The 24,946-nt window shown below is 34.0% G+C and overlaps 1 protein-coding gene and 1 long non-coding RNA gene across 6 annotated transcripts; both read left to right on the top strand.

The window, feature by feature from the left end:
• Window positions 1-3,614: 3,614 nt before the first annotated feature.
• LOC112803039 (oxysterol-binding protein-related protein 2A) lies at window positions 3,615-16,710 on the top strand. Of its 5 annotated transcripts, none has more exons than XM_025846491.3 (11): window positions 3,615-4,831; window positions 7,183-7,554; window positions 9,080-9,176; window positions 9,679-10,121; window positions 10,516-10,671; window positions 11,785-11,952; window positions 12,062-12,202; window positions 12,493-12,720; window positions 12,839-12,952; window positions 15,047-15,237; window positions 15,995-16,710. In XM_025846491.3, exons 1-10 carry the CDS (start codon window positions 4,382-4,384, stop codon window positions 15,224-15,226), a joined length of 2,349 nt encoding a protein of 782 aa, XP_025702276.1. In that variant the 5' UTR covers window positions 3,615-4,381; the 3' UTR covers window positions 15,227-15,237; window positions 15,995-16,710. The 5 variants fall into 5 exon arrangements, with proteins under 5 accessions (XP_025702276.1, XP_025702285.1, XP_029154080.1 ...); XM_025846500.3 differs by lacking the exon at window positions 3,615-4,831 and adding an exon at window positions 5,554-6,007; XM_029298247.2 differs by lacking the exon at window positions 3,615-4,831 and adding an exon at window positions 6,498-6,624.
• Window positions 16,711-20,962: 4,252 nt separating this feature from the next.
• LOC112788872 (uncharacterized) lies at window positions 20,963-24,231 on the top strand. Its single transcript, XR_003196129.3, has 4 exons — window positions 20,963-21,282; window positions 21,376-21,437; window positions 21,552-21,592; window positions 21,676-24,231. It is a non-coding gene; the product is annotated as an uncharacterized lncRNA (long non-coding RNA).
• Window positions 24,232-24,946: the final 715 nt, after the last annotated feature.

Raw genomic sequence — 24,946 nt, 5'->3', positions numbered from 1 at the left:
ACCGGAATCTTCGTGGTATAGGCTAGAACTGATGGCGGCATTCAAGAGAATCCGGAAGGTCTAACCTTGTCTGTGGTATTCTGAGTAGGATTCAATGATTGAATGACTGTGACGTGCTTCAAACTCCTGAGGGCGGGGCGTTAGTGACAGACGCAAAAGAATCACTGGAATCTATTCCGGCCTGATCGAGAACCGACAGATGGATAGCCGTGCCGTGACAGGGTGCGTTGAACATTTCCACTGAGAGGATGGGAGGTAGCCACTGACAACGGTGAAACCCTTGCTTAAGCTTGCCATGGAAAGGAGTAAGAAGGATTGGATGAAGACAGTAAGAAAGCAGAGAGACGGAAGGGAAGGCATCTTCATACGCTTATCTGAAATTCCTACCAATGAATTGCATAAGTATCTCTATCTTTATCTTTATGTTTTATTCGCATATCATCATTCATATCCATTTAAGTTTGCCTGACTAAGATTTACAAGGTGACCATAGCTTGCTCCATACCAACAATCTCTGTGGGATCGACCCTTACTCGCGTAAGGTTTATTACTTGGACGACCCAGTACACTTGCTGGTTAGTTGTGTGAAATTGTAGTGATCACAATTTCGTGCACCAAAGGCCGTTACTATAAAAAGTTGGAACTCGTCCAAAACAAGTTGGGCAAAATAGGAAAACTAAAAGGAGCCACTTTTTCCAAAAGGGTTTTTTTTCATAAATCAGTCAAAATGACGTCTCTCCTATACAACCTTATCGCATCGAAGCAAACATCATTTGAGGTAACACAACACACAATTAGCAAAATCACAGCCATAGTCATACACAAAAGAAAACCTTTTTCTGCAAAAGAGATCCTTTTTAAAATCTTTTCAAGAAATATTTTCGCACAAGCAGTGCAAAAAGCAAAAACTTTCCTTAGCAAAAAAAAAAGAAGGCTACGACAGCAAAAAGAGAAAACTCAAAAAAAGAAAACTAAACCCAAGCAAAACAGAAATGAGAGTTCAAGAGAAAGGAGAGATGAAACAAACCTCGAAGAAGAACGCAGGGAGAGATCATGTCTAAATAGCAAATGCACGAACAATCCCCTTTACAACAACGAGAACCCTCAAACACCAAAAAAAGTAATCTTTGAAGAGATAGAAGTAGTCGAAACAAGCGCGGTAAAGTTCTTTGTTAAAGGAAGGGAGTAGTTTCTTTTTTAGAAGCAGCAAAAAGAGAGAAGAAGAGTTAAAAAGCCCTTTATAAGAGACGAAGAACAAAGCAACAGTTTCTTTTTCCTCTTTAAACAGGCGCAGATCCCTAGGAACAACTGCCGCGCATTACTTACGCATTATTAAAACTCCACCAGTGTTCAAATTTTTGAACACGTCGGGTAGATCGAGGTACTATTACTTGACATCCATAGCAGAAGCTGCGAAATGCTTGAGCCCCACCTCTAAAAAGAACGTACTCAAACAGGAGCACTGTTCATACCCTGACCCAATAATTGAGAGCCAGGCCCAAAAACACGTAAAGGCCCACTAAAAAAGGTGAACCTCACTATAAACCCAATCTCTTTAAGGAGGTCGGACAATGACATAGAGGTCCAGCTCTACTTGATCTAACAAGTAACTGCCTCCTTAAATCTCTCCTACTATCTCTATTTCATCTAGAAGGTAGATCCTAACAAACTCCCAAGATAAAAGGGAACACTTATCCATTAGAAAAGATGGAACTACTCCAACAAAGGAGGTTTATCTACTCTACTATAAATGCACTGGCACCCCCAGGTATAACACACATTCTAATCTACTAAAAACCTGCTGAAAGTCCTTGCTAACTTAAGCATCGGAGTCTCTTGCAGGTACCACCCCCAACCTCCTCACGAGGAACTCAGACAGACGGCACCTCGACACCAAAGAGGTCGGATGCTACCACACAAAGGGATCTGGACCTCACATTCAGACCTAAATCAACGTTTCAGGTAACTATCGGAACAATAATATCCAAACATAGACAATAAAATCATACTAAAATTGGAATACAAAATAATAAATTTGGATGAAATTATAAACAGATATGTTTTCTCTCTGTTATCAATAATATGTTTTGTTATTATAAAACAAGACCATCTGTGCTCCTTATATTTTTTTTTGTTCAATATGGGTTAATGAATGTCATATATATATATATATATATATATATATATATATATAAAAGAATACAAAATAATTACATATTTATATTTATAATAAAATTTTTATAAATGATATAATTAAATTCTATATATAATATAATCAAATGTCACAATACTATAATCAAATTCGATTTTACCGTTGTAATCAAAATACAAATAAATTTGAATATATAGTGGTAGCGATTTTTTTATATTCATGAAAAGGTTATATGTTAACGTGCAAAATTTTAATTATTTTAGTATGGAAAAATTTGCTTATTCTTTAGTATTTATTATTTAGGGATTGATCACTTTATTAGAAAATATGTAAATAATATATATAAATATACACAACACATAATAATTATAAATATTTTTTTATATTTTTAATAAATACATAACCATTATATTTAAAACTTGAAATTTAATACATTTTTCATAAAAAAGTTTTTCAGTTAATATTCTTAACTCTTTTGATAAATACTTACTAATAATTGAGAATAAATACTTACTAACTCTTTTTTATAAATACTTATTTTTTAACTAATTGATTTTAGGTTGATTATTTTTTAGTTGGTTTTTTAACGGAATCGTTTCTTATATCTCTAAACAAAAAAGAGAGCATACACTATTTGTAATTTGTTTTTTTTTGAAACAAATGAAGTTTGATATATAAGAGTGGAGCATAAAATAAATAGATACAAAAACAAATCTAAACACAAGGTTAATAATAATATGTCATTTCTGATATTATCATCAATAATAAGTAGAATCAATACCAGTCCACTCTTTATAGTTCAAAAACATCCTGTTTTTATTGTTAAAAATTCTGTTATTGTGTTTCAACCAAATATTTTAAATAATCACAAAAAACTCATTGAGTCACCTCTTCTACTCCTCTTTTCTATTATTTGTAGCTTGTAAGTTATTATTTTTGAAAACAAGTTTACAAAATTCTACTATTATTGATTCTTTCAAGAGAACTTAACTATCATTATACATGTCGATTGTTATGACTAAAATCAAATGAACTAATATTTTTCAAATAATATTCTCAGGTTAATTTGGCAGCAAGATGAGAATATTCCTGAAGAAAAAAACAAGTGAAAAACATCGGAAGGCGAAGAAAGGGAGAAAAAAAATGATGATTACGCAGTAAATAGCATTTATAAGGCGCCTCAGTTTCCGACTCATCGTCGTCAAAACTGCCACCCTGTCTATGCTTATCTTCAAAATCTCCCCTCTGCACTGCGATATTTTCTCGATAAGTTCACGATATATTGCACTCCCTACCACACCACTAGCTAACTTTACTGCCCCACCAAACGGAAAATTGAAAATAGAAGCTAAATGTAATAAATACTTAACCGAAACGGAAAAAGGGAATAAAAAAATAAACTTAAAGAAAGATCAGTTCATGAAGCAACATAAATAGTGTCAACAAGAAGAAATAAATCCTCAACCTGAAAGCCAAACTGGCTTTCTTTTTCATCACTTCTCTGATCTTGCATATGCATGTTTCGAAATTTCAACCTTTGAAGTTTGAAGTTTGAACACACCCCGATCTTAACCTATATCTCTTAATTACCATTCTACCCACTTCCTTTATTACCCCACCTACACTGCACACAACACACACATTGCCGTTTGTTATTTCCCTCTATATATATCTATCAATATGCTATATTAATCTCATTCTCCCAAAACGAATTTTTATTCGCTCTACAATAAACTACAAATCACAAACGTCTTTTATTATTCCTTTATGTGGTTCAATACACCAAACCTTATAATAAACTACTATTAGCACTAGCAAAGGTACTAACATAGAAGTACTAGTTGGTAATTTTAATATGCTCCCTCAGTCCCTCCTATTTTATTTTCTAATTTATTTAATTAATGCATCTTCCTCATTCCCCGCTTCTCGTATAAGCTCCTCTGTATTTTTAATATATAAATATAAATATTATTAATTAATTAATGAACCTCCTTCGATCTAACTCCTCTCTCAGTTTCAGAGCTCTCATTATCACTCCCCAAAGCCAACCCACACACACACATACAACCCTTTCACTTTTCTTTAAGAACCCTAAATTATTCATTTCATTCACCTCGTGCCATTCTCTTTTCTTCATTCTCAATGAAGAACTGAGGAGAAGAGAAAAAGAGATATAACAAAATTAAAAAAAAAAGTAAAGAGGAAGGGATTTATTTTATTTGTTTAACAATGCGAGTGAAGGAAATGCACCCGTTGTGTTGCATCTCGCTGGAGAGTCCAGGGATCGGTGGCGGAGGTGACTCGCCGGAGGCGGCAGACGCGGCGGCGCTGTCGAGGACCAGGAGTCTGCCGGCGAGTTTCGCAGCGGCGGGTGGCGGATCTGATGGAGGAGGATGTTGTGGACCGGAGGAGACGGTGGCGGGAGTACTGTACAAATGGACGAATTACGGCAAGGGCTGGAGATCCCGGTGGTTCGTCCTCCGCAACGGCGTCCTCTCCTACGCTAAGATCCGGTGGCCTGAGTATCTCAACCTCCTCCCTCGTCTTGACGACGTCCACCTCATCGGCGAAGTCTCCGCCAACCGCCTCGCTCGCTTCGACCGCGGTGCCGCCGCTGCTTCCTCCATCCGCCGCAAGAGCCACAAACCTCCCTCTTCCTCCGGCGTTGTCCATCTCAAGGTAAAATAAAATAAATACATCAATAGATAAATATAAAAATATTTAAGTAAATATGAACTACATTCATGATTCGTACACTGCTAACTCTGAATTATTAATATGAGTGGAGTTTACTAATATCTTATTTGTGTTGGCTGTTGTTATTTAACTAAAATTTTGTGTTTATGGAAATTTTTTGAATGAGAGAGAGGTACTCTTTTTTCTTTTGTTTTTTGTTTTTTGTTTTTGTTTTAATGGAATGGTGGTTTTAGAAGTGTGATCTGAAACGCCCGTTATAGTGTGGGACAGGTATTGGCCTTGGTTTAGCAGTGTCGTGTTCATCGTTTTGGCGCTACCTCCCTGCAACTTTCCTGTAGAGGCAAACATTTTATTTATTTCAAAATTTTAATATTATTATTTTTATATTAATTTTTTAAAAGCGAAAGAAAAGAAAAGACTATATACGTAATTACGAAGGCAGTGGCAAGACTAAAGAGATTTCATTGATTTCTTCATTCATTCTTTTGTGACCATGAAAATTATCAACTGTGATTTCAGATTCAGATTGTTCTTCTGCCAGTGATTAAAAAAGGTCAAATTAACACAAGAGAGGAAAAATTAAGGGAGGGGTTCCTTGATGACCGAGGAGTAAAGTGGAAACCCGCGGGTTCATACAATCTCCCTTCGGCAAAATCCTTGCTTCATTTGCGTTAATGTTTAGCTTTTCTCATTCTCTCTCTTCTGGATTCCGTGATTTTTCATTTCCCCCCAAAGTTTGTTTTACAGTTTTAACTGGTTGTTAATGAATAGTGGGTCACATCAACAGGTGGCTGAGAAGAGTAGGGATAGCCTACGAATTTAGCCCTACGGCATTAACTTTGCGGTCACATCAACACCCTCTGCAATCTGCATTCCCTTCATCCGCATTGGTTGGAATGGGATTTTCTTTCTTCTCACTTACCCCTCACCCTCACCCTCAACCTCACCCAACCCCCTCTCTCCATTATTATGACTTAATTTTTCTCTCTTCTCCATTTTTTCCACTAAAACCAAACCTTATCCCTTGCCATTTCGGCTTCAAACAGTGAACACCCATAAAAAAGGAGGAGGGGGGCCTGTAGAGAAGAAACACACAATTGTTCATTCTTTAACTTCAAAGGTTCTCCGGGTTAACTTGCTTTGGCTTTTGCCATTCAGGTAGAGAGAGATTTTTATTTTTTAATTATTATATTATTTTCGAGTTTTTTTTATTTTGTTTTGTTTTTTTTTTTCGCGTGTGGACGGTGGTCATATCCTTTTCGACTTTTTGTTCTATTTCACTTTTTTTCTATAACGGCAAGCCTTAGAAGTTAGAAGTTGAAGGCGTTAAACATTATGGAGCAGAAAAAACAAATGTATTAACAGTGCTGTAATCGGAGGGAAAAAGGTAATTAGGGATGTTGGACGTTGTGTGTGTTTTTTCGTCAAGTCTCTCTTTGTAAATTGTGGTGCCTCGACGTAACTCAAAGCTAACCTTAGAAATGTGGGAAAAAATATAAAATACTAGTAGAAAAAAAAAACAATTTTTTTTAATATACTATATATGATTGAAAAATAAAGAAAAAGTGAAAACATATGCGAATGGCCATCTTTTGTCTTTGTCAACAGAAAATATATATAAACAGGTGGACTTACCACTATGGTGGTGGGGTATTGTCCTGTTCAATATATTTAAATTAATAAAATGAATATTTCTTTTATATATATTGTGTGCTCCTACTGTTTGAGGTCAATGTTATTATTCAAGGACTAGTTTTTCTTCTTCCGGATAAAAGGTAAAGGCAAAAGAAAGTTGGAGACAGTAATAAGTTTCTGTTTCTTCACAATTCACATCATCGTCATCATCATCATCATCACTACAACCTTGCATCTGGAATCATTTATTCTAACCTTTGTACTATACTAGTATCTTCATTCCCATCATAGCACCCAGTAGTGAGGCAATTCATTTTCCATCTTTTATAATCGTTACTCTCTCTCTCTCTCTCTCTCTCTCTCTCTCTCTCTCTCTCTCTCTCTCTCTCTCTCTCTCTCTCTCTCTCTCTCTCTCTCTCTCTCTCTCTCTCTCTCTCTCTCTCTCTCTCTCTCTAGTGTCTTAATTACACTTATCACGCGAGCATGCTTGCTCCATAATCCTTCTTATATACAGTGTTTCGTTTTAATTTACGCTAATAAACTTGTCTTGTGGACAAATAATATCGTAGTTTGCTACGTCATTAGTGTTTGACTCATTCATGTTTACAAATCGTGCCCATCATCATTTTTTTTAAATATTGCTTACCATTCATTTTCTTAAACATAATTAACTAAAGATATCTTTGTTATTATAACAGATCTCGTCATTTAGAGAGAGTAAGTCAGATGATAGGAGGTTCTATATATTCACAGCAACGAAGACTCTCCATCTGAGAACCGATTCGAGGAGGGACCGTGTGGCGTGGATACAGGCTTTGGTGTCAACCCGTGGCTTGTATCCATCACTTAGACCACTCATTAGTGATCACATCATATCTTCTCTCGCACCAAACCATGTGTCTGTGTCAACCGAGAGGCTCAAGAAACGGTTGCTTGAAGAAGGTACCAGTGAGACCCTCGTGAAGGACTGTGAGCAAATCATGCTCTCCGGGTTCAACGAGTTACAAGGGCAGCTTAAAATCCTGTGCCAAGAGAGATTGAACTTGCTTGATACAATAAGGCAGTTGGAGGTAATTTATTTCTTAATTAATTTATTTAATACTGTCTTTTTTTTTATTTCAATTCTTTTGTATTCTTGTGAATTGTATTATTATTATTATTATTATTATTATTATTATTATTATGATGGTGGGTCGGATCTTGGCTGGATCAATACCGAGACAGCTTGTCAAAACTTTCATTGGAAGAAGATATTTTTTTTTATTATTTTTCTTTATTGTTATTATGAAACGGATACTATGCCCTTCAGACACTGAAATCAACATGTGATTAAGGTATGCAAAAATAAGTATATATATATATATATATATATATATATATATATATATATATATATATTTATATATATATATATCAAGTAAATATCAGTGATGAATGTAGGTTAGTAATTAATTCAAACAAACACTTATCACCGCGTGCCCATTTGAGTGTCTAAACAAGTAGTCCTACCTTCAATATTCAGTTAGTCAAAATGCTACAATAACTTGCATTACATCTTAAGTGATAAACATAGTTTCTAAAACTGCAAATTTACCAGATTAATAAGGTTTCCAGTTCATTTTATGGCTCGGCAAAATTAATTTTAATCTGACGAGAAATATTTTGAATTTTTTCCGCCAACTTTTAATCTTATTAGTAATCAGATTCTTGTCACGCTTGTTAGGAGTTGTATAAACCACCTCAGCTTTTTTGGTCTTGCACAGTGCTTTTAATTTCTATTGCTTTACTAGTAGTGTAAACAAAAGGAGCTATAAAATTGGAAGTGACTAATCGTGATTAATGGTTGTTATAGTGGCCAATGACCTAGCTTAACTTGGTTAGCTTTGTATTTTCTTGTAATTCTATATTGGCTGATAGTCAATGCATAAAAATTAATTACGGTTTGAAACTTTTGTAAGAATTGCTGTTCTATTTTCTTCAATATTGCTGTTGTAATTTTTGTGAATTGTTAATCTGGACTGCCAGTCCTTATTTTGAATTTTCCTTATTGATACATTATGGCATAATAATCCCTGTACTCCATAATGCATATCAGTTTAATTTATAAAACACACAGATATATAGTTGATTAAAATATGTGTGGCTCTAGCATCATATTATGAGATAAGATACAAACTTGTACCGATGCTATTCAAACTAAAGTTGTATAGTTGTTTTAATGCATACAAGAACTTAGTCAATTTGCTTATGTTAGACCACATGATATGTTTGGTGCATTCGGTCATTTTTGGCTGATCTGTTGTTTTTTCTAAACTTTCTTCTAAAAAGTCATGTCAGTGGTGACTCTGTTTGATGGTACTATTTGTTTTGAAGCACACTTTTGTTTCATCCCCACCGCCCCCATTATCCCCGTTTCATGTTTATACATCCTCTATCTTTTTACTTTGCTGCCCTCTGCATGTGAGCATGTCTTCAGCTTATAGATTTGGAAGCTTTTGTTCCTTTCTATGTGACTTATTATTATTATTATTATTATTATTATTATTATTATTATTATTATTATTATGATAAGCCTTATTATTGGATCATACTCAGGCAGCTAATATTGAACCTGAGGCCTCTGCCATACATGATGGTGAATACCAATTGACAAAGAATGGATTTTCAAGTCTAGGACGCGCAAAATATAGCGGTACGCTTTTGAATGTCACTTGTCTCCTCATTATAATATATATACTGAGGCTGTGAAATTTATTTTTCTTGTTTGAAATATTAAAAAGCAGCTATATTCATTTTTTTCCAGTCATCTTAGGTGTCTATACTTCTCTCTCTTTCTCTCTCTCTCCCCTTCTGCTAAGGACCATTGTAAAGTGACAATCAGTTGTACCTCATTTATTTCTAAGCAATTATTGTATGGCTTATTGGGGCAAAAGTTTTGCAAATGCTTTTGTTCAATGTATCAATAAAATTTTGAAAAAGAAAACATGCCATGATCACTGATTTTTCCTTTTAGGATGTTGTAATGACCATACATGTACTAATTGCTGCCTACGTGGATCAAATGCCATTTTGTCCTCTCCTAATTTTGGAAGTTAGTTTTTGGTTAAATTTGTTCAAGTTGAATCTTTATGTAGCCTTGAATATACACATTCAATTTGGTACTATTATTTTTCCCATTTACTTCGGGTTTTCAGAATGCAGTACAACTGAATCGTCTGATGATATCGAGAAGCAGGAGTTGGAGGAAGTGTCAGATGAAGATGAAATCTCATATTATGATACTAGAGAGTATTTTACAGAACCTGGTTTTAGGTGTGGGTCAATAGGAACTTTGGACCAAGTGAACGGGTCTAAAGAAGCAAACACAGAATGTATTGATATGGAAAACATTAGTATTGAGAAGGCAATCAATAGTTTCAGATACCCTCACATAGTTAGGAGGAAAAAGCTTCCAGATCCTGTTGAGAAAGAGAAGGGCGTAAGTTTATGGTCAATGATCAAAGACAATGTGGGCAAAGATCTCACACGAGTTTGTCTTCCTGTGTACTTTAATGAACCGATATCATCACTTCAGAAGTGTTTCGAGGACTTGGAGTACTCTTACCTCCTGGACCGAGCTTATGAATATGGAAAATCAGTAAGATAATGCTCTTGGTTGTGCCATTTCTCTTCAAATTCAATCTAGTGTTACTTATAGAAATGAATGAAATATTTTTTACACCCTCCTAGCCCTCTAACATGATTATACTGTTAGAAATTTTTTGGCAATTATGTTAGATTTATATTGAATCCACTTGAGTAGTTTGCTTTATGCTGTTAGATTTGTGAATTTGTGATTTTTACAAGTCCTACTAGTAAACTATTGTTTTCATTTTTTTGTTAATTGTTGATGTTTGACTTATTAGTGAATTTCACATTTTGGCAACATTTAGTAATAATCAAATGTGAGATAAGTTAAATTCTAACCGAGAAGGTAACATAGTTAAATGCTATTGAACCTGACGCTTTGACCCTTTGGATTTCATTTTCAGGGAAATAGTCTCCTTAGGGCACTGAATGTTGCTGCATTTGCAGTTTCTGGATATGCATCATCTGAAGGGCGTCATTGTAAACCCTTTAATCCTTTGTTAGGGGAAACTTATGAGGCTGACTTTCCTGACAAAGGACTTCGCTTCTTTTCTGAGAAGGTTAGTGCCTTAGTGGTTATTAGTACGATATTTGGCCGAGATATATGCTGCTAACAGTTATGCCAGCAGTGGTATTTTACTTGGTATTCAAATTCGCTGCTATAAATGCTTTTGGTCGAGTTATGATTTGTATAACTCATTTCTCATCGTATAAATATGATGGTGACTTTCATACGACAATTTTGAGTTCGAAAACAATAACATAAAGCAACTTATTCAGTTTATCTTGAGAAGTGGGACACAAGTAATTAAAGAGGGGGACCGTTAAGCCTGAAACAGAAATTGGACCTTTGTAGGTATCCTAATAACTATAACGGATTTTGCTAAGTTAAGGTTTCCAATGGTTCTATATCAAAATTGGTTTCAAATGGTTGAAACTTTTTTTTTTTGGTGACAAATGGTTGAAACTTTTAATAATCTCAATGCATTGAATACAAATTTTGATAATTTAAAAAAAAATGTTTTTCAATTAAAAATTCGGGTATAAAAGACATATGTTAAGATTATCTGTTGAAAACGTTTTTATAAAAAACATATATAGTTTTAAGTTTTGAATATATTAGATGTTATGTATTTTTAAAAATTATTTTTCATTTCATGACAGACTTCCTTAAAGTAAGGCAGTCTAACTCAATTTTAAAAATAAAGCAATGCTACATTGCCAGCAAACATTATCATTTTTTGCTAGTAATAATTTGTACCTATATTTACAGACGTTTGTACATAAGAAGTTTATAGTTTGTATTTATATTTACAAGAGTTTTATACACATGAATCAATACAATTTACACTCACAATTTTCATAGTCTGCACACATAAATTAGTAAAATTTATTTGTTAAAAATAATTTAGTATTTGTGCTGGCTAAATGATGGCCAAAAATACTAAAAATTGTTGGCCCCAAGAGTTTCTCCTAAAAATAACTAAAGGATTGTTCATGCAATGTAGGACTTTAACATGATATATAATATGCTCAACTATGCACATTCATTTGCATGGAATTCTACATATGTATTTGCGTATTTTGTCTACATATGAAGATGATTTGTACCTAACCTTCAATGTATGATTTATTTTTGTTATTGTAACCCCAAAAAATGATGTATTGAACAGGTTAGCCACCATCCAACTGTAGTTGCGTGCCACTGTGAAGGTAGAGGATGGAAGTTTTGGGCTGACAGCAACATCCGTTCAAAGTTTTGGGGAAGGTCCATTCAACTTGACCCGGTGGGAGTTCTTACCCTTCAGTTTGATGACGGTGAAACATTTCACTGGAGCAAGGTGCAAATCTTGAGCTCACTCTGTTTGCAATATCATCCGCTCTTATTAGTGACCTGGCTTGTAAAATTGTAGATTATATCTAAAAAAAATGCTGTTGTTGTTAATATAGGTGACGACAACAATTTATAATCTTATCCTTGGAAAAATATATTGTGATCATCATGGGAACATGGACATTCGTGGCAATCGCCAGTATTCAATCAGACTCAAGTTCAAAGAACAGACGATTCTGGACCGAAATCCTCATCAGGTAAGTGTGCTGAGTTCCTAATAGCGATTTTTGGGAAAATTTTGGGAGGTGGTAACGTTGATTTGCTAATTCTGATAATTAGATTTATAACTCTCAAAATCAGTCTTTAGAAATGATTTTGTAATAAGAAATGAAAATTTTTACTTTATGTCAGAATCATCTTTAGAATCAAATGTAAAAAGTAAAAACTATAACCTTGTCACCCCTTTTATTTATTTTTTTGGGTTTGAAACTTGTTTGTCCTTTCTACCTGACTTGTTAAAATAAACATGCATTCTATGTGAAATTAGGTGAATGGATTTGTTGAAGATTTAAGGGGGAAAAAAGTTGCCACATTATTTGGCAAGTGGGATGACAGCATGTACTATGTTAATGGTGATGTGAATGTGAAGCCAAAAGGTTTCAATTCGTCAGATTCAACCTTGTTGTGGAAAAGGGTTATGCCACCCACTAATCTCACTCGGTACAATTTGACATCATTTGCCATCACACTCAACGAGCTTACACCAGGACTCAAGGTATTGCGATGATGATGATGATGTAGTGATGTGCTTTTTTTCATTTTTTCTTTTATATGTCTGTTATTGCTCATTTTTTTCCTCCTTCTGATCCCCGGTATTTGATCACGGATTAAAGGAGAAACTCCCGCCCACTGATTCCAGGCTGAGGCCAGATCAGCGGCATCTAGAGAATGGGGAATACGAGAAGGCTAATATGGAGAAACAAAGATTGGAAAAGAGGCAAAGAATGGTACCATGTTTCAAATGAAACTTCTTTTCTATGTCGTAGTATAAAGGAACCAAGCATGCATTCTATCTTTTCCTTTCCCGCCTCCTTGTTTTTATTTTTCTGTTTGATAGTTAATAAATGCTCACTTTCTAAAGCAGAAAAAGAACATAAAAAAACACCCCAGACAAAAGGCCATGAATCCAAATACATCAAGCCAACCACATAGGACATAGCGTTAATTGGAGTTCTTTGTTTTACTGGTCTTGAAAAATTATGAATTTAGAGCGCTCTTGGCATAGGAGTATAGGACTATAGCCATAGGGTAGTAAGTAGTTTTCGGATAACAATTATGCTATAGAGCTTTGGCACATTTTCTTCGATAAGCTGCCATGAAAAATTGTGTGTGGGATCCACAAACAAACTTTTCTTTCTTCTTTTTCATTGCAAACTGAAGGAAATTGTCATTTTCTATCCATTTTCCTTCTGCTTGTTTTCTTTCCACTCATTTCATTCCAGAAACAGTTAGATAGCTAAAGGAATACATAGTACATATTTTAAATTAATTTGAAGATACCCTCATTATTGTCTAACACCCTTTCTCAAGCCAAAACATACATGGTTATAGCACTTTAGCTTGTTACCTGTATTAAACCCTCCTTGTTGAACAATCCAGTTTACTGGAAACTGGAAAGCTAAGAAACTCCACATCTGAACCATCCAAGCAATGTTATACATTTCAACGTACAGGAAGTAGATAGACTAGGTTTAAACTCAAACTCATAAGCTTGTAATAACATATGAATTAGTGAAATTTATTTGTTAAAAATAATTTAGTGCTTGTGTTCGCCAAATGATAGCTAAAACTACTAAAAGTTGCTGACCCAAGAGTTTCTCAAATAAAAAAATGTCAACAAATTATTTGCAAGACATAAAATATCAATAAAAGTTAAAATAATAAAAATTTGAATACATGATGACTTTTAAATTTAAAAGTTTATAATAAACAAAGTCAAAATATCATATATTCAATTTTGAAAGTCCATTAAGTATTTCATGCATTTTATACCCAACTAATATACGGTTGTGGCAACGGGGCGGGTAGGGACGGGATTTTGCTCTATCTGATCCCGCTCCGCCCTACAAAAACCCGCATAAAACCTGTTCCTCTCCTATCTACGGGTAGTAAAAAGTTAAATCCTAATCTGTTCCCGTGGTACCCTATCCACTCTTACCCGCTCTTATAATTATTAAAATTTAATAAATTAAATTAAATTTTAAAATTTATATAACCATCATCACATACAAAATATAAATTAAAGTAAATTTAAATATGATACAATATTATTAATTATTTTACTAATTATTTTACATATATTACATATATTATATGTTAAAATCATATATATATATATATATATATATATATATATATATATATATATATATATATATATATATACCGGGGCGAGTATTACTTAAACCTGATCCCGCTCTGTCCCGTCCAAAAACCCGCCCTAGTAAAAAATAACCCCGGTGCGGGACGGGTAATTACCTGCCCCAAACAGGTAGGGGTGGGGTGGGTACCCGCGGGTTCGGGTGGTGTTGCTGTCCACTAGTGTATCTAAAATCACTTACAAGAGAATAAGAATTAATTCCAGGGAACCTTGTCACTAATACTCTCGAAACTACATCCTCCTTTGTTACACTGCTGAAAGCCAAGGCGGCTCCACCTCAAATGAAAAGAGAGAACAGCCCAGATTTCGAATTACTCACTCTGGGAAAAATTTTAACAATCACACGTTCATACAAATCTAAAGCAGACCAGAACCATATATAAAGAGAAGTCCAGAACATAACATTCTGCTGTGGTTAGGGAATATCAAACCATAGACAACTTCCATTTCAAGTGCATCTTTCCTAATTAATCCAATGATAATTATTCTCTACTTTATCACTTTACCCAGCTTTTTTCCTTTTTCGAGAATCCAAACTCTGGTAAATTACTATTATGGTCCAAAGTTTGTTTATTTAGATGAATTTTTTTTAAAACAACTAATCTTATTCTACCGATAACTTATGGTTATAATTTGTTGAACGATCATGCTTTTCATACAGTCACGAAAAATACAAGAAAGTGGTTGGAAGCCGAAATGGTTCCACCAAGAAGGTGAAAATGGAACATTTCGATATATTGGCGGGTATTGGGAAACGAGAGCTCAAGGAAAATGGGATGGATGCCCAGATATATTTGGTGAATTTAATGAAGTCACTGTGGAACCATTGGATGCGTCTTGATTTTTATTCAGGTAACTTCTACAAACGCTCCTAATCTTTTTGTTAGTTCCCTAAGCATGCATGATGTATGCATTCTACATGCATGCATGCATGATGTATACATCGACCTAACCATTGATGTCACTAAAAATAGATCCGCTTTCCATTGCACGGTCGATATCGTATTTCATATAAGTCGTAATAAAATAAATTACGTTTACCCTTTTTTATAATTTATTCTTATTACACTCATCTTTAATTTCACTTCTTGTCCAGCTGACACTCATAAAGCTATTTTAAAATTCCTTCTAGTTTAATTTATTTAAAAAATACTAAATAAGATTATTTTTGTTATTTAAAATTTCCCAATAGCTTTTAGAATTAAAATGTGAGGTAATCAACATTTTTTTATCTTATATTTAAGTCAATACTAACCAATTTTTATTTTTGTATTTTTCACTAAAAATATTATCCCCTTCCTAGCATTCCACTTTGGAGAAGATGAAAATAATTTACCCTACTTAACATATATGTACAATACAATTCTTGAGAGATATGCCTTAGGTCTTGAAAGACAAACTATGTTCTGTGCACATCCTTAGGTGTTCATATATCTTGTTTAGTTAAAAAAAAATGTTTGAACGAAAAATTGCCAATTATTTCACTAAATAAAATATAGTTGGATACTTAAAGCAGCTACAAATTCAAAGAACATTTTTGCAGAAGCATAAGCTCATTAGAGGTAGTGCGCTATCCACCATTGGCAGTAACACGCTAATTTTGTTGCAGATAATAATAATGAATGCGAATTTCTTGGAAGGGTTTATCTTGAACCTTCTTGCATGGCGACTATGGTTTACACCAAACCGAAGGGAGAGTTAGCCTTTTGGAAAAGAGAACTACTGAAAAATAAGGCTCTTTGTAGAGAGCCCTTGTGATTTTACCAAAAAACAAGGAGAATGAGAAGTTGCAGAAAAAATAACTTCAACCAATTGTCGTACCTAAAAGTTGCTATGTTGGTTCAAAATGACTTCAATTGGCCATTACTGCTGAATGAAGTTATGATTTTGTTGACCTAATGTACCAAGGAGTTTCCACGTACACAGCTCTGATCTTGGCTTGCAAAGAAGAGCTTTGGAGTTATAAATCTCAAACCGAGGCTGGTATTCATATAGTCTAGATGAGCGTATAATATGATCGAGCAAGTTATTCAACTTTAGATCAGTTGTTAGATTAGGGTGTCATCTGTAATTTTAGATTGTCATAATCTTGCTTTCTCTTAATTGTTAGTATGTGTAATTAATTAATTTGGGGTATTAGTTTATGTAAGTTTGTCCTTCTTTATCCTTGATATATAGCTAGGCGTCATGGCCAAAAGGGCTATCCATTTATTTTATATTTGTTTGCATTTTCCAAATAAATAAATAACTAGATGCATATCTAATTTGGAAGTGTATCACTATTTTGTTTCATATATAAAGCTTTAATACCAAATATTCAACCCACTCCCATAGCCAAAATTGGTGGCATTTGATGATGATAAATGTTTAGGTAAGAATTTTTTATGATTTGATTATAACTGAATTTTCGCTAGTGAAAGTTTACGTATAATAAATGTTGTAATTTTAAATAAATATGTTAAAATATAAAATATAAATTATAAAAAATTAAATAATATTTTTTTATATATAAATACACAGCAACTAAGGGTTAGAGGCAATGCAGAGTTGCAGACTGCCCGTGCCGTCTAAGTCTGCTAAAAAAGGGGTGGAACGACTCAAACGGATTTGGATATCTAATTTGCTCCGCTTTGTAGTAGGCCGGCAAGTTGGAGGGCTTTTTTATTATTTTTTTAAAGATAAAGTATTGTTTTTGTTCTCAATATTTGGGATATATTTTAAAGTTGTCCCTAACGTTTCAATCGTCTTATTTAAGTCCTTAACGTTTCAAAATTGACTCAATGTTGTCTTATCGTTAGTCCATTAACAGAATTGACTCAATGATAGTCCATTAACAGAATTGACGGCGGGACAAAATTGAAACGATTTTGAAATGTTAGGGGACTTAAATAGGACGAAAACGTTGGAGACAAAAACGATACATAGAAATAAATTTTAGTTTTATCCTTTAATAATATCAATTTTTTACTATACATAATATTCAATTATTTTTTAATCACATTTAAGTAAATTACACTTAATCACATTACTTTCATTTTAAATAAATTTTTTTTATATTATTATATTAACTTATAACTTTAAGTGTAAAATTATAAAAAATAAATTTATTTAGAATGAAAGTAATATGATTAAGTATAATTTACTTAGAATAATGTAATTAAGTATAATATAAAGAAACAAATATACAACTAGCTTAGCATATTAAAAGAAGTTATACCATTTTGACCTTGTCTTCGTAAACGTGGTCGAGCCCCTGTGTACTTCGAACAAAAGGGAGACAAGGACAAACCTTAGAATGGGAGAAGGAGGAGAAAATCACGCACGACGGGCGCAGCAGCGACCAAGCTCGGCGGTGGCAACGGTGATGTCACACACAGAGAAGGAAGAAGAGGATGACGGTGGCTCCTGCAACAACAGCATCGACAACAGAGAAGAGGACAATGATAGCTGTTGGGAATAAGACACCATTTTTTCTTGAGAAAACACCTTTGACAGAGAAATAAAATAGACACAATCACAACACAAGAATTTAACGTGGAAACTCCAATTACCGGAGAAAAAATCACGGCCGTTGTCAAATGACAACCAGAGAATATCACTATGTGAAAATTGTTACAACACATAGACTTCTTTCTCTCTAACACCGGCACTCCAGTACACCCACACTCTCTCAAAGTAAATATCTAACTACACCTCACAACACTCTCTAATAAAAGAGTACAGAGGAAAAGAAAAAATCAGATACAAGTTTAAATTGTTTCTAACTGGTGCAAAAACAAATGGAGAACTTAGCCTCATATTTATAGCCTAGGCCATCCACTCCATTTGCTATCCTAAGCAATGTGGGACTAATTCAACCAAATCATAACAATCTCCACCTTGATTGAAATAGTCACACATCTTCAGCTTCCATTGTCAACACCGACAATTCTTTGCTGCCATTATCTATACCGACAATCATAGTTCAGAGAACTATCATACTCCACCATGAAAGTATACTCACTTGGAATTAGACCACTCCAAACATTTCGCCTTGGTATAGATCGAAACCTTGCTGAAAATTTATAGTGCAACTTCCAAATTGGCTTTTCCTGGAAGTTCTTTAGCCATCGACCTAACTTCGCCACACACCTTGCATCTTAAAGCCAACCAATGCCCGTGTGCAATTGTGGACCCGATTGCCACAACTTATCCTTATCCATGGCAGTGCGGCAATACCATGAGGATACTTCTTGTCTTCAACGCCTTATGCAAACCTGATTGTATCAACACATCCTTGACTTGTATTTGCCACAAGCCAAAATTGATTCTTCCATCAAATTTCTCTATTTCAAGTTTCACAGCACTTGAATATCCTGACATTGTTGCAACCGTATACTGGAATAGTATAACTCAACTGTAGACCGTGCACTAGGAAGGGTCCCCAGGAAAGAGAGGTGGGTCACAATGGACACACTTAAATACTAAGTCTTTCCTTAGCCAGAACTTTCCCAAACTGCACTCTCACAGTGTCACACTGCCTTCCAACAACAACAACAACAGCAACCAAAGATCAACCTCAAGTTACAGGACAAAATTCTTTTCTGATGTGGAAGGTCAGACTAGGCTGCAACCATAGAGCATACTAAGAATAAATCCCACCAAACCGAAGCTCTGATACCACTTGTTGAGAATAGTACACCATTCCCCCTTGAGAAAACACCTTTGACAGAGAAATAAAATAGACACAATCACAACACAAGAATTTAACGTGAAAACTCTAATTACCTGAGAAAAAACCACGGCCGTTGTCAAATGACAACCAGAGAATATCACTATGTGAAAATTGTTACAATACATAGTCTTCTTTCTCTCTAACACCGGCACCCTAGTACACCCACACTCTCTCAAAGCAAATATCTAACTACACCTCACAACACTCTCTAATAAAAGAGTACAGAGGAAAAGAAAAAATCAGAAACAAGTTTAAAGTGTTTCTGACTGGTGCAAAAATAAATAGAAAACTTAGCCTCATATTTATAGCCTAGGCCATCCACTCTATTTACTATCCTAAGTAATGTGTGACTAATTAAACTAAATCATAACAGTAACAACGATATTTCAAAGAGGAGGTTGCAATATAGTTTCTCATCAGCGACAATTGTGGCTGGTGGTGAGAGAAGAGAGAATAGAATAGAGAGGATAGTTCAAAAATGAGGTGGGAGGACTTTGAATTCGAATTTAGAAAAATAATACTAAAGAAAAATATGACCGTAACGAGTGCACCAATTTAAATAGAATTCACGTCATTAATTACCATCAGATTTGTTAGTAATTCTATTCTAGTTGAATGCATGTTTATTATCCTGCATGATATGCATGCCTATGTGTTTTGGTGAATGACAACATATGCTTATGATTCTTGTTATAACTATTGTTTTGAAAAGTAATAAATCTATATCTTTTGTATGACTTTAACCTAATCTATTCATTAACTATATAGAAATGGAAAAATAAATGCATGACATATATTCCATGATATAACATTTAGTTTGATGAATGATTTTAATAGATATGAAGTTGTGACAAAGATTCGACGTAAAACAGTTTTATCATTTTACGGTAGGTAAAAATGAATTGTTACATGAAGATCCATGCACCAAATTCAAACACAAGCTCATAAAAGAAGCAATCATGCATGTAATGAAGATGATATGATGACAAAGAGAAGTCCAACAAACAAAATTTAGTCGTAGAACTTTGACTTTTATTTATCAAGGGTAAATCAAGTTTATTTCTCAAGTTAAATTTATGTTTTAATTAAAGTAAATCATTTTTAGCCTATGATTTTGAAAATTCATTATTGAGGGAGAGTATGGGTCGTGTCATGATAATACTAATTTGTTTATAATAGGTTATATGTAAAAACTTGGTTTCGTAGTAAAACGAGTTTTAGACATTTTGCAACTAGTATTTACAAATTTCGAGAATCACGGTTCACTTTATTTTAACCAAGCGGGTTCAAATAAAAAAAATAATAAATTAATTAATGAATAAAGGAATAATAGTAGTAATAAATGCAAGAATAATAATAAATGCTAATAATTAATACCTACTAATTACTGTGATCAAATTCAACTCGTAATAGATTATTATGGGTATTTTTTAACCTATTTATCCTCACCAAAATATTTTAGAAATATTTTAGAGTTGAGATAATATATGATACCAACATTGCTCGTACCAGTATAATTATCCACTTTTATCTAATATGGTAAAAATAAGTGGCTAAATAATTACCACCTTGATAATTATCTTTTAAGAAGCAACCTCAGCCGCAAATTCTCTTTGTCTACATTCACCCCTTCTTATAAAACAATACCCACCACATACTAATTCACCATGTAGTGAATTCACCTAGGATAACCATGAGTGGAATCATCCAAACCACATCATTTAGACACAAAATCTTTATTCTCCTCTCCTCACCATGACCAAATTCTCTCTCTCTCTCTCTCTCTGTATATATATATATATATATATATAATATCAAATTTTTATCTTAGTAATTAAGTAGAGCAATCAGTGGATAAGCACATGAGTGGAAAAGAGAAAAAAGAGAATTAAATCCAACCTTATCTCTCCTCTCTCTCCAAATGTGTATACATCCCCCTTCTCACCAAATAATTTTACTTCTACCCTTCACTAAACACTTAGTTACTAAGTGAGATAAAGAATTAGAGAGAAAACGAGAAGAAGGTAACCAAACCCAAGAGAGAAGAAAAAAGAGAAAATCAACTTCCCACTTATACATTCCTTCCTTCCAAAACTTAAAAGTATTTCACCATTCCTCAAGCAAACAACAAACTAGAATCCTTCCTCTTATCCTCTTATTGAAATTCCTTTAAGATTCTCATAGTGAGTAAAGATAATATCTTCCCTTTTTTATTACTATTTTCGATCATCATGACTCCTTTATGAAGAGTTTATTATTGTCTATTTCTTGTGTAGCAAGTCAACATTACAAACTTCCAAAGGAGTGTTTAAACATCAAGAATCTAAGGTTAAAAAAGGTAAAAAAAAATCTTTCCTTTTTCTTTCCCTACATGTTCAGCCATATGGCTTCAAGAAGCAAGAAATTGTGTTCCTCTTGTTTAACCATATTTCACTCATGTGTTATGTCTTAGGATCTTTAGGAATTCACACACCAAGGCTCAAGCTTAAAAGGGTGAAAAATCAATCTTTTTTTATCCTAAAAGGTCTCAACCATAAGGCCTAGCTTTCATTAATTGATGTGTTGCTCTTATTTAGGGATATTTGGAATCTAGAAGTGCTAAGAAAGTGATTTGAGGAGGCTCACAAAAAAGGTATGAGTTAGGATTAGTTAGAAAGATTTTCTTGTGAACAAAGTACCTTCCTTGATGCTTGATGACATTTTGATGATGATGAATGATTTTATTTGTTTATGATGATCTTGATGCAGGAATACATATTTGAAATATGCTACTTATGCTTGTTATGAAAGTTTGATGAAAGTATGTAATGATGAAAGTGGCTGAATGACTTAGAAGCTCTTGGAGCAAATTACAAGTTTTGAAAGATATAGAATAAATAAAATACTTCAAAAGATGATTCTTAAAGAGGTCGAAAGTATAAATATTGAGAAACTAGGACAAAAGTGCGTAAAAGAGTCTAAAAGAGACATACTCACAATTATTAATTCTATGAAAAAAAGTATGATACACCACTTTTAGTCAAGATGTAATTTGGGGACAAAAGCGAATTAAAACTATAATTATTAAAAGATTAGGGTCAAAATAAGGACATAGAAGGTCTAGGGGTAAAATGATAATTGTAAAAAAGTTCGGGCATAATAAACATAGATAGTAAAGTATAGAGGTAAACAGATAATTATAAAGAGACTCGAGCATAATTAATATAAGGAGTAAAGTCTAGGGATAAAAGTATAATTACAACAAATTTGTAAGATAAGAATAAAAGATTAGGGAGAATTGAACTATGAAGGATAAAACCATCATTAATAAAAGGTTTTAGGATAAAAAATAACAAATTGGTAATTTGAAAGAGGATAAGATTAAAAAATTAAGTAATTAAGGGGTTTAGGGGCAAAACTATCACTTTAGAAAAAGAAAATCGTAAAACAAATAATGAAGTATAAGGATAAAGTGATCATTTACGAACAAATATAAGACTAATAAAGAAAAAGGAATAAAGTGGCCATATTAGGAAGTACTAAGGGCAAAGTGGTAAATACAAAAGAGAAGGTCTTAAAAATCTTAAGAGAAAAGAATAGAGGATATAAAAGATATTATGAATAAATACTTAGGACAAAAAGGTCTCTTAGAGAAAAAAAAAGTATTTTAGTAAATTTAAGAAAAGAAAAGAAAAAAAATTTCTTAGAAGCTGATAATGTTGAAATTCACCAAGATGGATAATAAAGTCCTAAGAATTTATGAAAGATCATCTGAAAAGCAAATGATCCATCCCATTTAACTAATGTTAGAAAGAGGTGGGGACACTTATATTATAAACCTGTTTTTCAACTGTAAACTTATCATGGCGTCAAGCTTTGTGAGGATTATCGAATGCCAGGAATATACATGGTTACAACCATGAGGCACATAAGCTAAATGTACGTAGTTGAGAGACCATATTCGAATTTAGTCCCAAGTAATGTTGGGTTGCGGGTAATCAACCGACGTATGAGCTTATGGCACGCATTAGGGTTAGACATGTATTATCCCTTCTTGTTGCATTTTTCTGTGACTTGTGATTGTGCATGCTTATGATTGCTCTTATTTTTATTATTGCTTCTGTAAGATTGCGTATTTTATATCTGTCGGTGTAACTTAGTAATGTAACAATGAAACTCTTATAGTTCAGTACCAAAATCATGGGTCTTCCCCTTTGCACCTTGTTGAAAATCTTAGGTTTTCACCCCCTTTCTACCCCTATTCTACAGCTGGACTTAGGAGTCATGTTCTTTAAGTTCTCAGCATTGTCCCACTACGAGGACCCTATACGGGGTAGCACCGTCATATGGGAGAGCTGTATTCGCGTATGTACATCCTTTCTGACCGACCATTCTCATACTCTCTATTAAATTCTGAGTTCGACCCTAACATGTTTTATGACTTTCTATTGTCCAAGCTACATCATGGAAGCACCCATTACCCCTCTCATGATAGCCAATGTACTAGATAGACTCAAAGCTGAAGTCTCCTATAGTATTCCAGCCTGACTATCCACACTAGTTTGACCTAGCACCCGAGCCAGTGATACATATGGATCCTATGTCCGATTATCAGCCCTTAGATCTGATGGTCGAGCAGTTTGGTCTCTTAAATAAAGGTTCTAGCTATAGCTGTACCAAATGGCTTCGTATCGATTTTGTTTAAGGAGGACCTATCAGAGGACGCTGCAGCAGGGGAGGATCACATAGTGCTGGATATAGTCTCCAGTTCATCAGAGGAAAATGAAGTGAGAGATGGGGAGCCGGGGCAGCAGCCCAACACCCATGTATAATGTATCTGATATGCAGCACTCTTGGGGATACCTGTAGGATGTTGTCTAGTAATCAGTTATTTTTTCTTGTTGTTGATAGTCTTTGGAGAGGGATAGGGCTTTTATTTTTTGGTAGACAGGTTCCAAAATAAAAGGTCTTCATGGGCAGAAGCCTAGGTGCCAACTATGTACATATCCACTTACTATATAGGGGAACTATGTATATATATAAGGGTTCGTATATCATGACTGATGGTATGTACAAAATTGTGCCCTAGTGGCTGTACATACATGCCTTATGATTTATGTTTATATTCTACTTTACTGAAATGTGCTTATTTATTTCCTACTACTAATATTTTATAGCGAAGTAACCTTCTAAGAATACACCCAGTTTGCGATTTCGACAAGCGCTATAAGCTCATAAATAATGTGTAATATATATAGTCTAGAGTCTCGTAGGTCGATTAAATAGTAATGCCTGACTATTAGAATTGGTCATGACATGCTGTGAGTTGGGTCATTACATTCTAGGGAGTAGGATCTAACCTAATAATGCACAAGGCACCATAGTTCGAAATTCAAATTTTGCTGAAAAATGAACTAGAAGATCGATCTCTATGTTAATTTGTAGGATTGATCCCACGAGGTGCTGAAGCTAAGTTTGAGTATTTGGAGCTATGAGGATTAATTATATGCTTGGAGAATCGATTCTATATGTCCTTGGGACACAACGATCCTACCAAAAGCATGTTTTCTTGATGGTTAGGCTCCTTCCACTCACTCCCGATGTATATGATGAGTGTATGGAGGTCTATAAATAGAGGTTTTTGGGTTGCGTTTCATCGCACCACTTCTTCCATATCTATATGGTATCATATTAATTAAAATTCATAAGTTTTCAAAGTGATTTTTCTTAAAATTTGAGGAACATCCTTGAGCTTACCCATATAGTTTGAATTGTAATCATACACTTAACATAGAGAGTTTGCATATTCAAACTCTTATAATCTCATATTGTAAGAGAAGAGCATGTGGCTCTTCTTGTTTGTTGAGA

This window comes from Arachis hypogaea, chromosome 1 (assembly GCF_003086295.3).
Source record: "Arachis hypogaea cultivar Tifrunner chromosome 1, arahy.Tifrunner.gnm2.J5K5, whole genome shotgun sequence".
Classification (NCBI taxonomy): Eukaryota; Viridiplantae; Streptophyta; class Magnoliopsida; order Fabales; family Fabaceae; genus Arachis; species Arachis hypogaea.
This window is presented reverse-complemented; position numbering and strand designations above follow the sequence as displayed.

Excerpts from the sequence above, each read along its gene's own strand:
- LOC112803039 (XM_025846491.3), top strand. The coding sequence starts at position 4,382 with ATGCGAGTGAAGGAAATGCACCCGTTGTGTTGCATCTCGCTGGAGAGT. Across the intron at positions 10,122-10,515 it reads CTTATGAATATGGAAAATCA|GGAAATAGTCTCCTTAGGGC; the intron begins GTAAGATAATGC and ends TTTCATTTTCAG. Across the intron at positions 11,953-12,061 it reads AAACATTTCACTGGAGCAAG|GTGACGACAACAATTTATAA; the intron begins GTGCAAATCTTG and ends TTGTTAATATAG.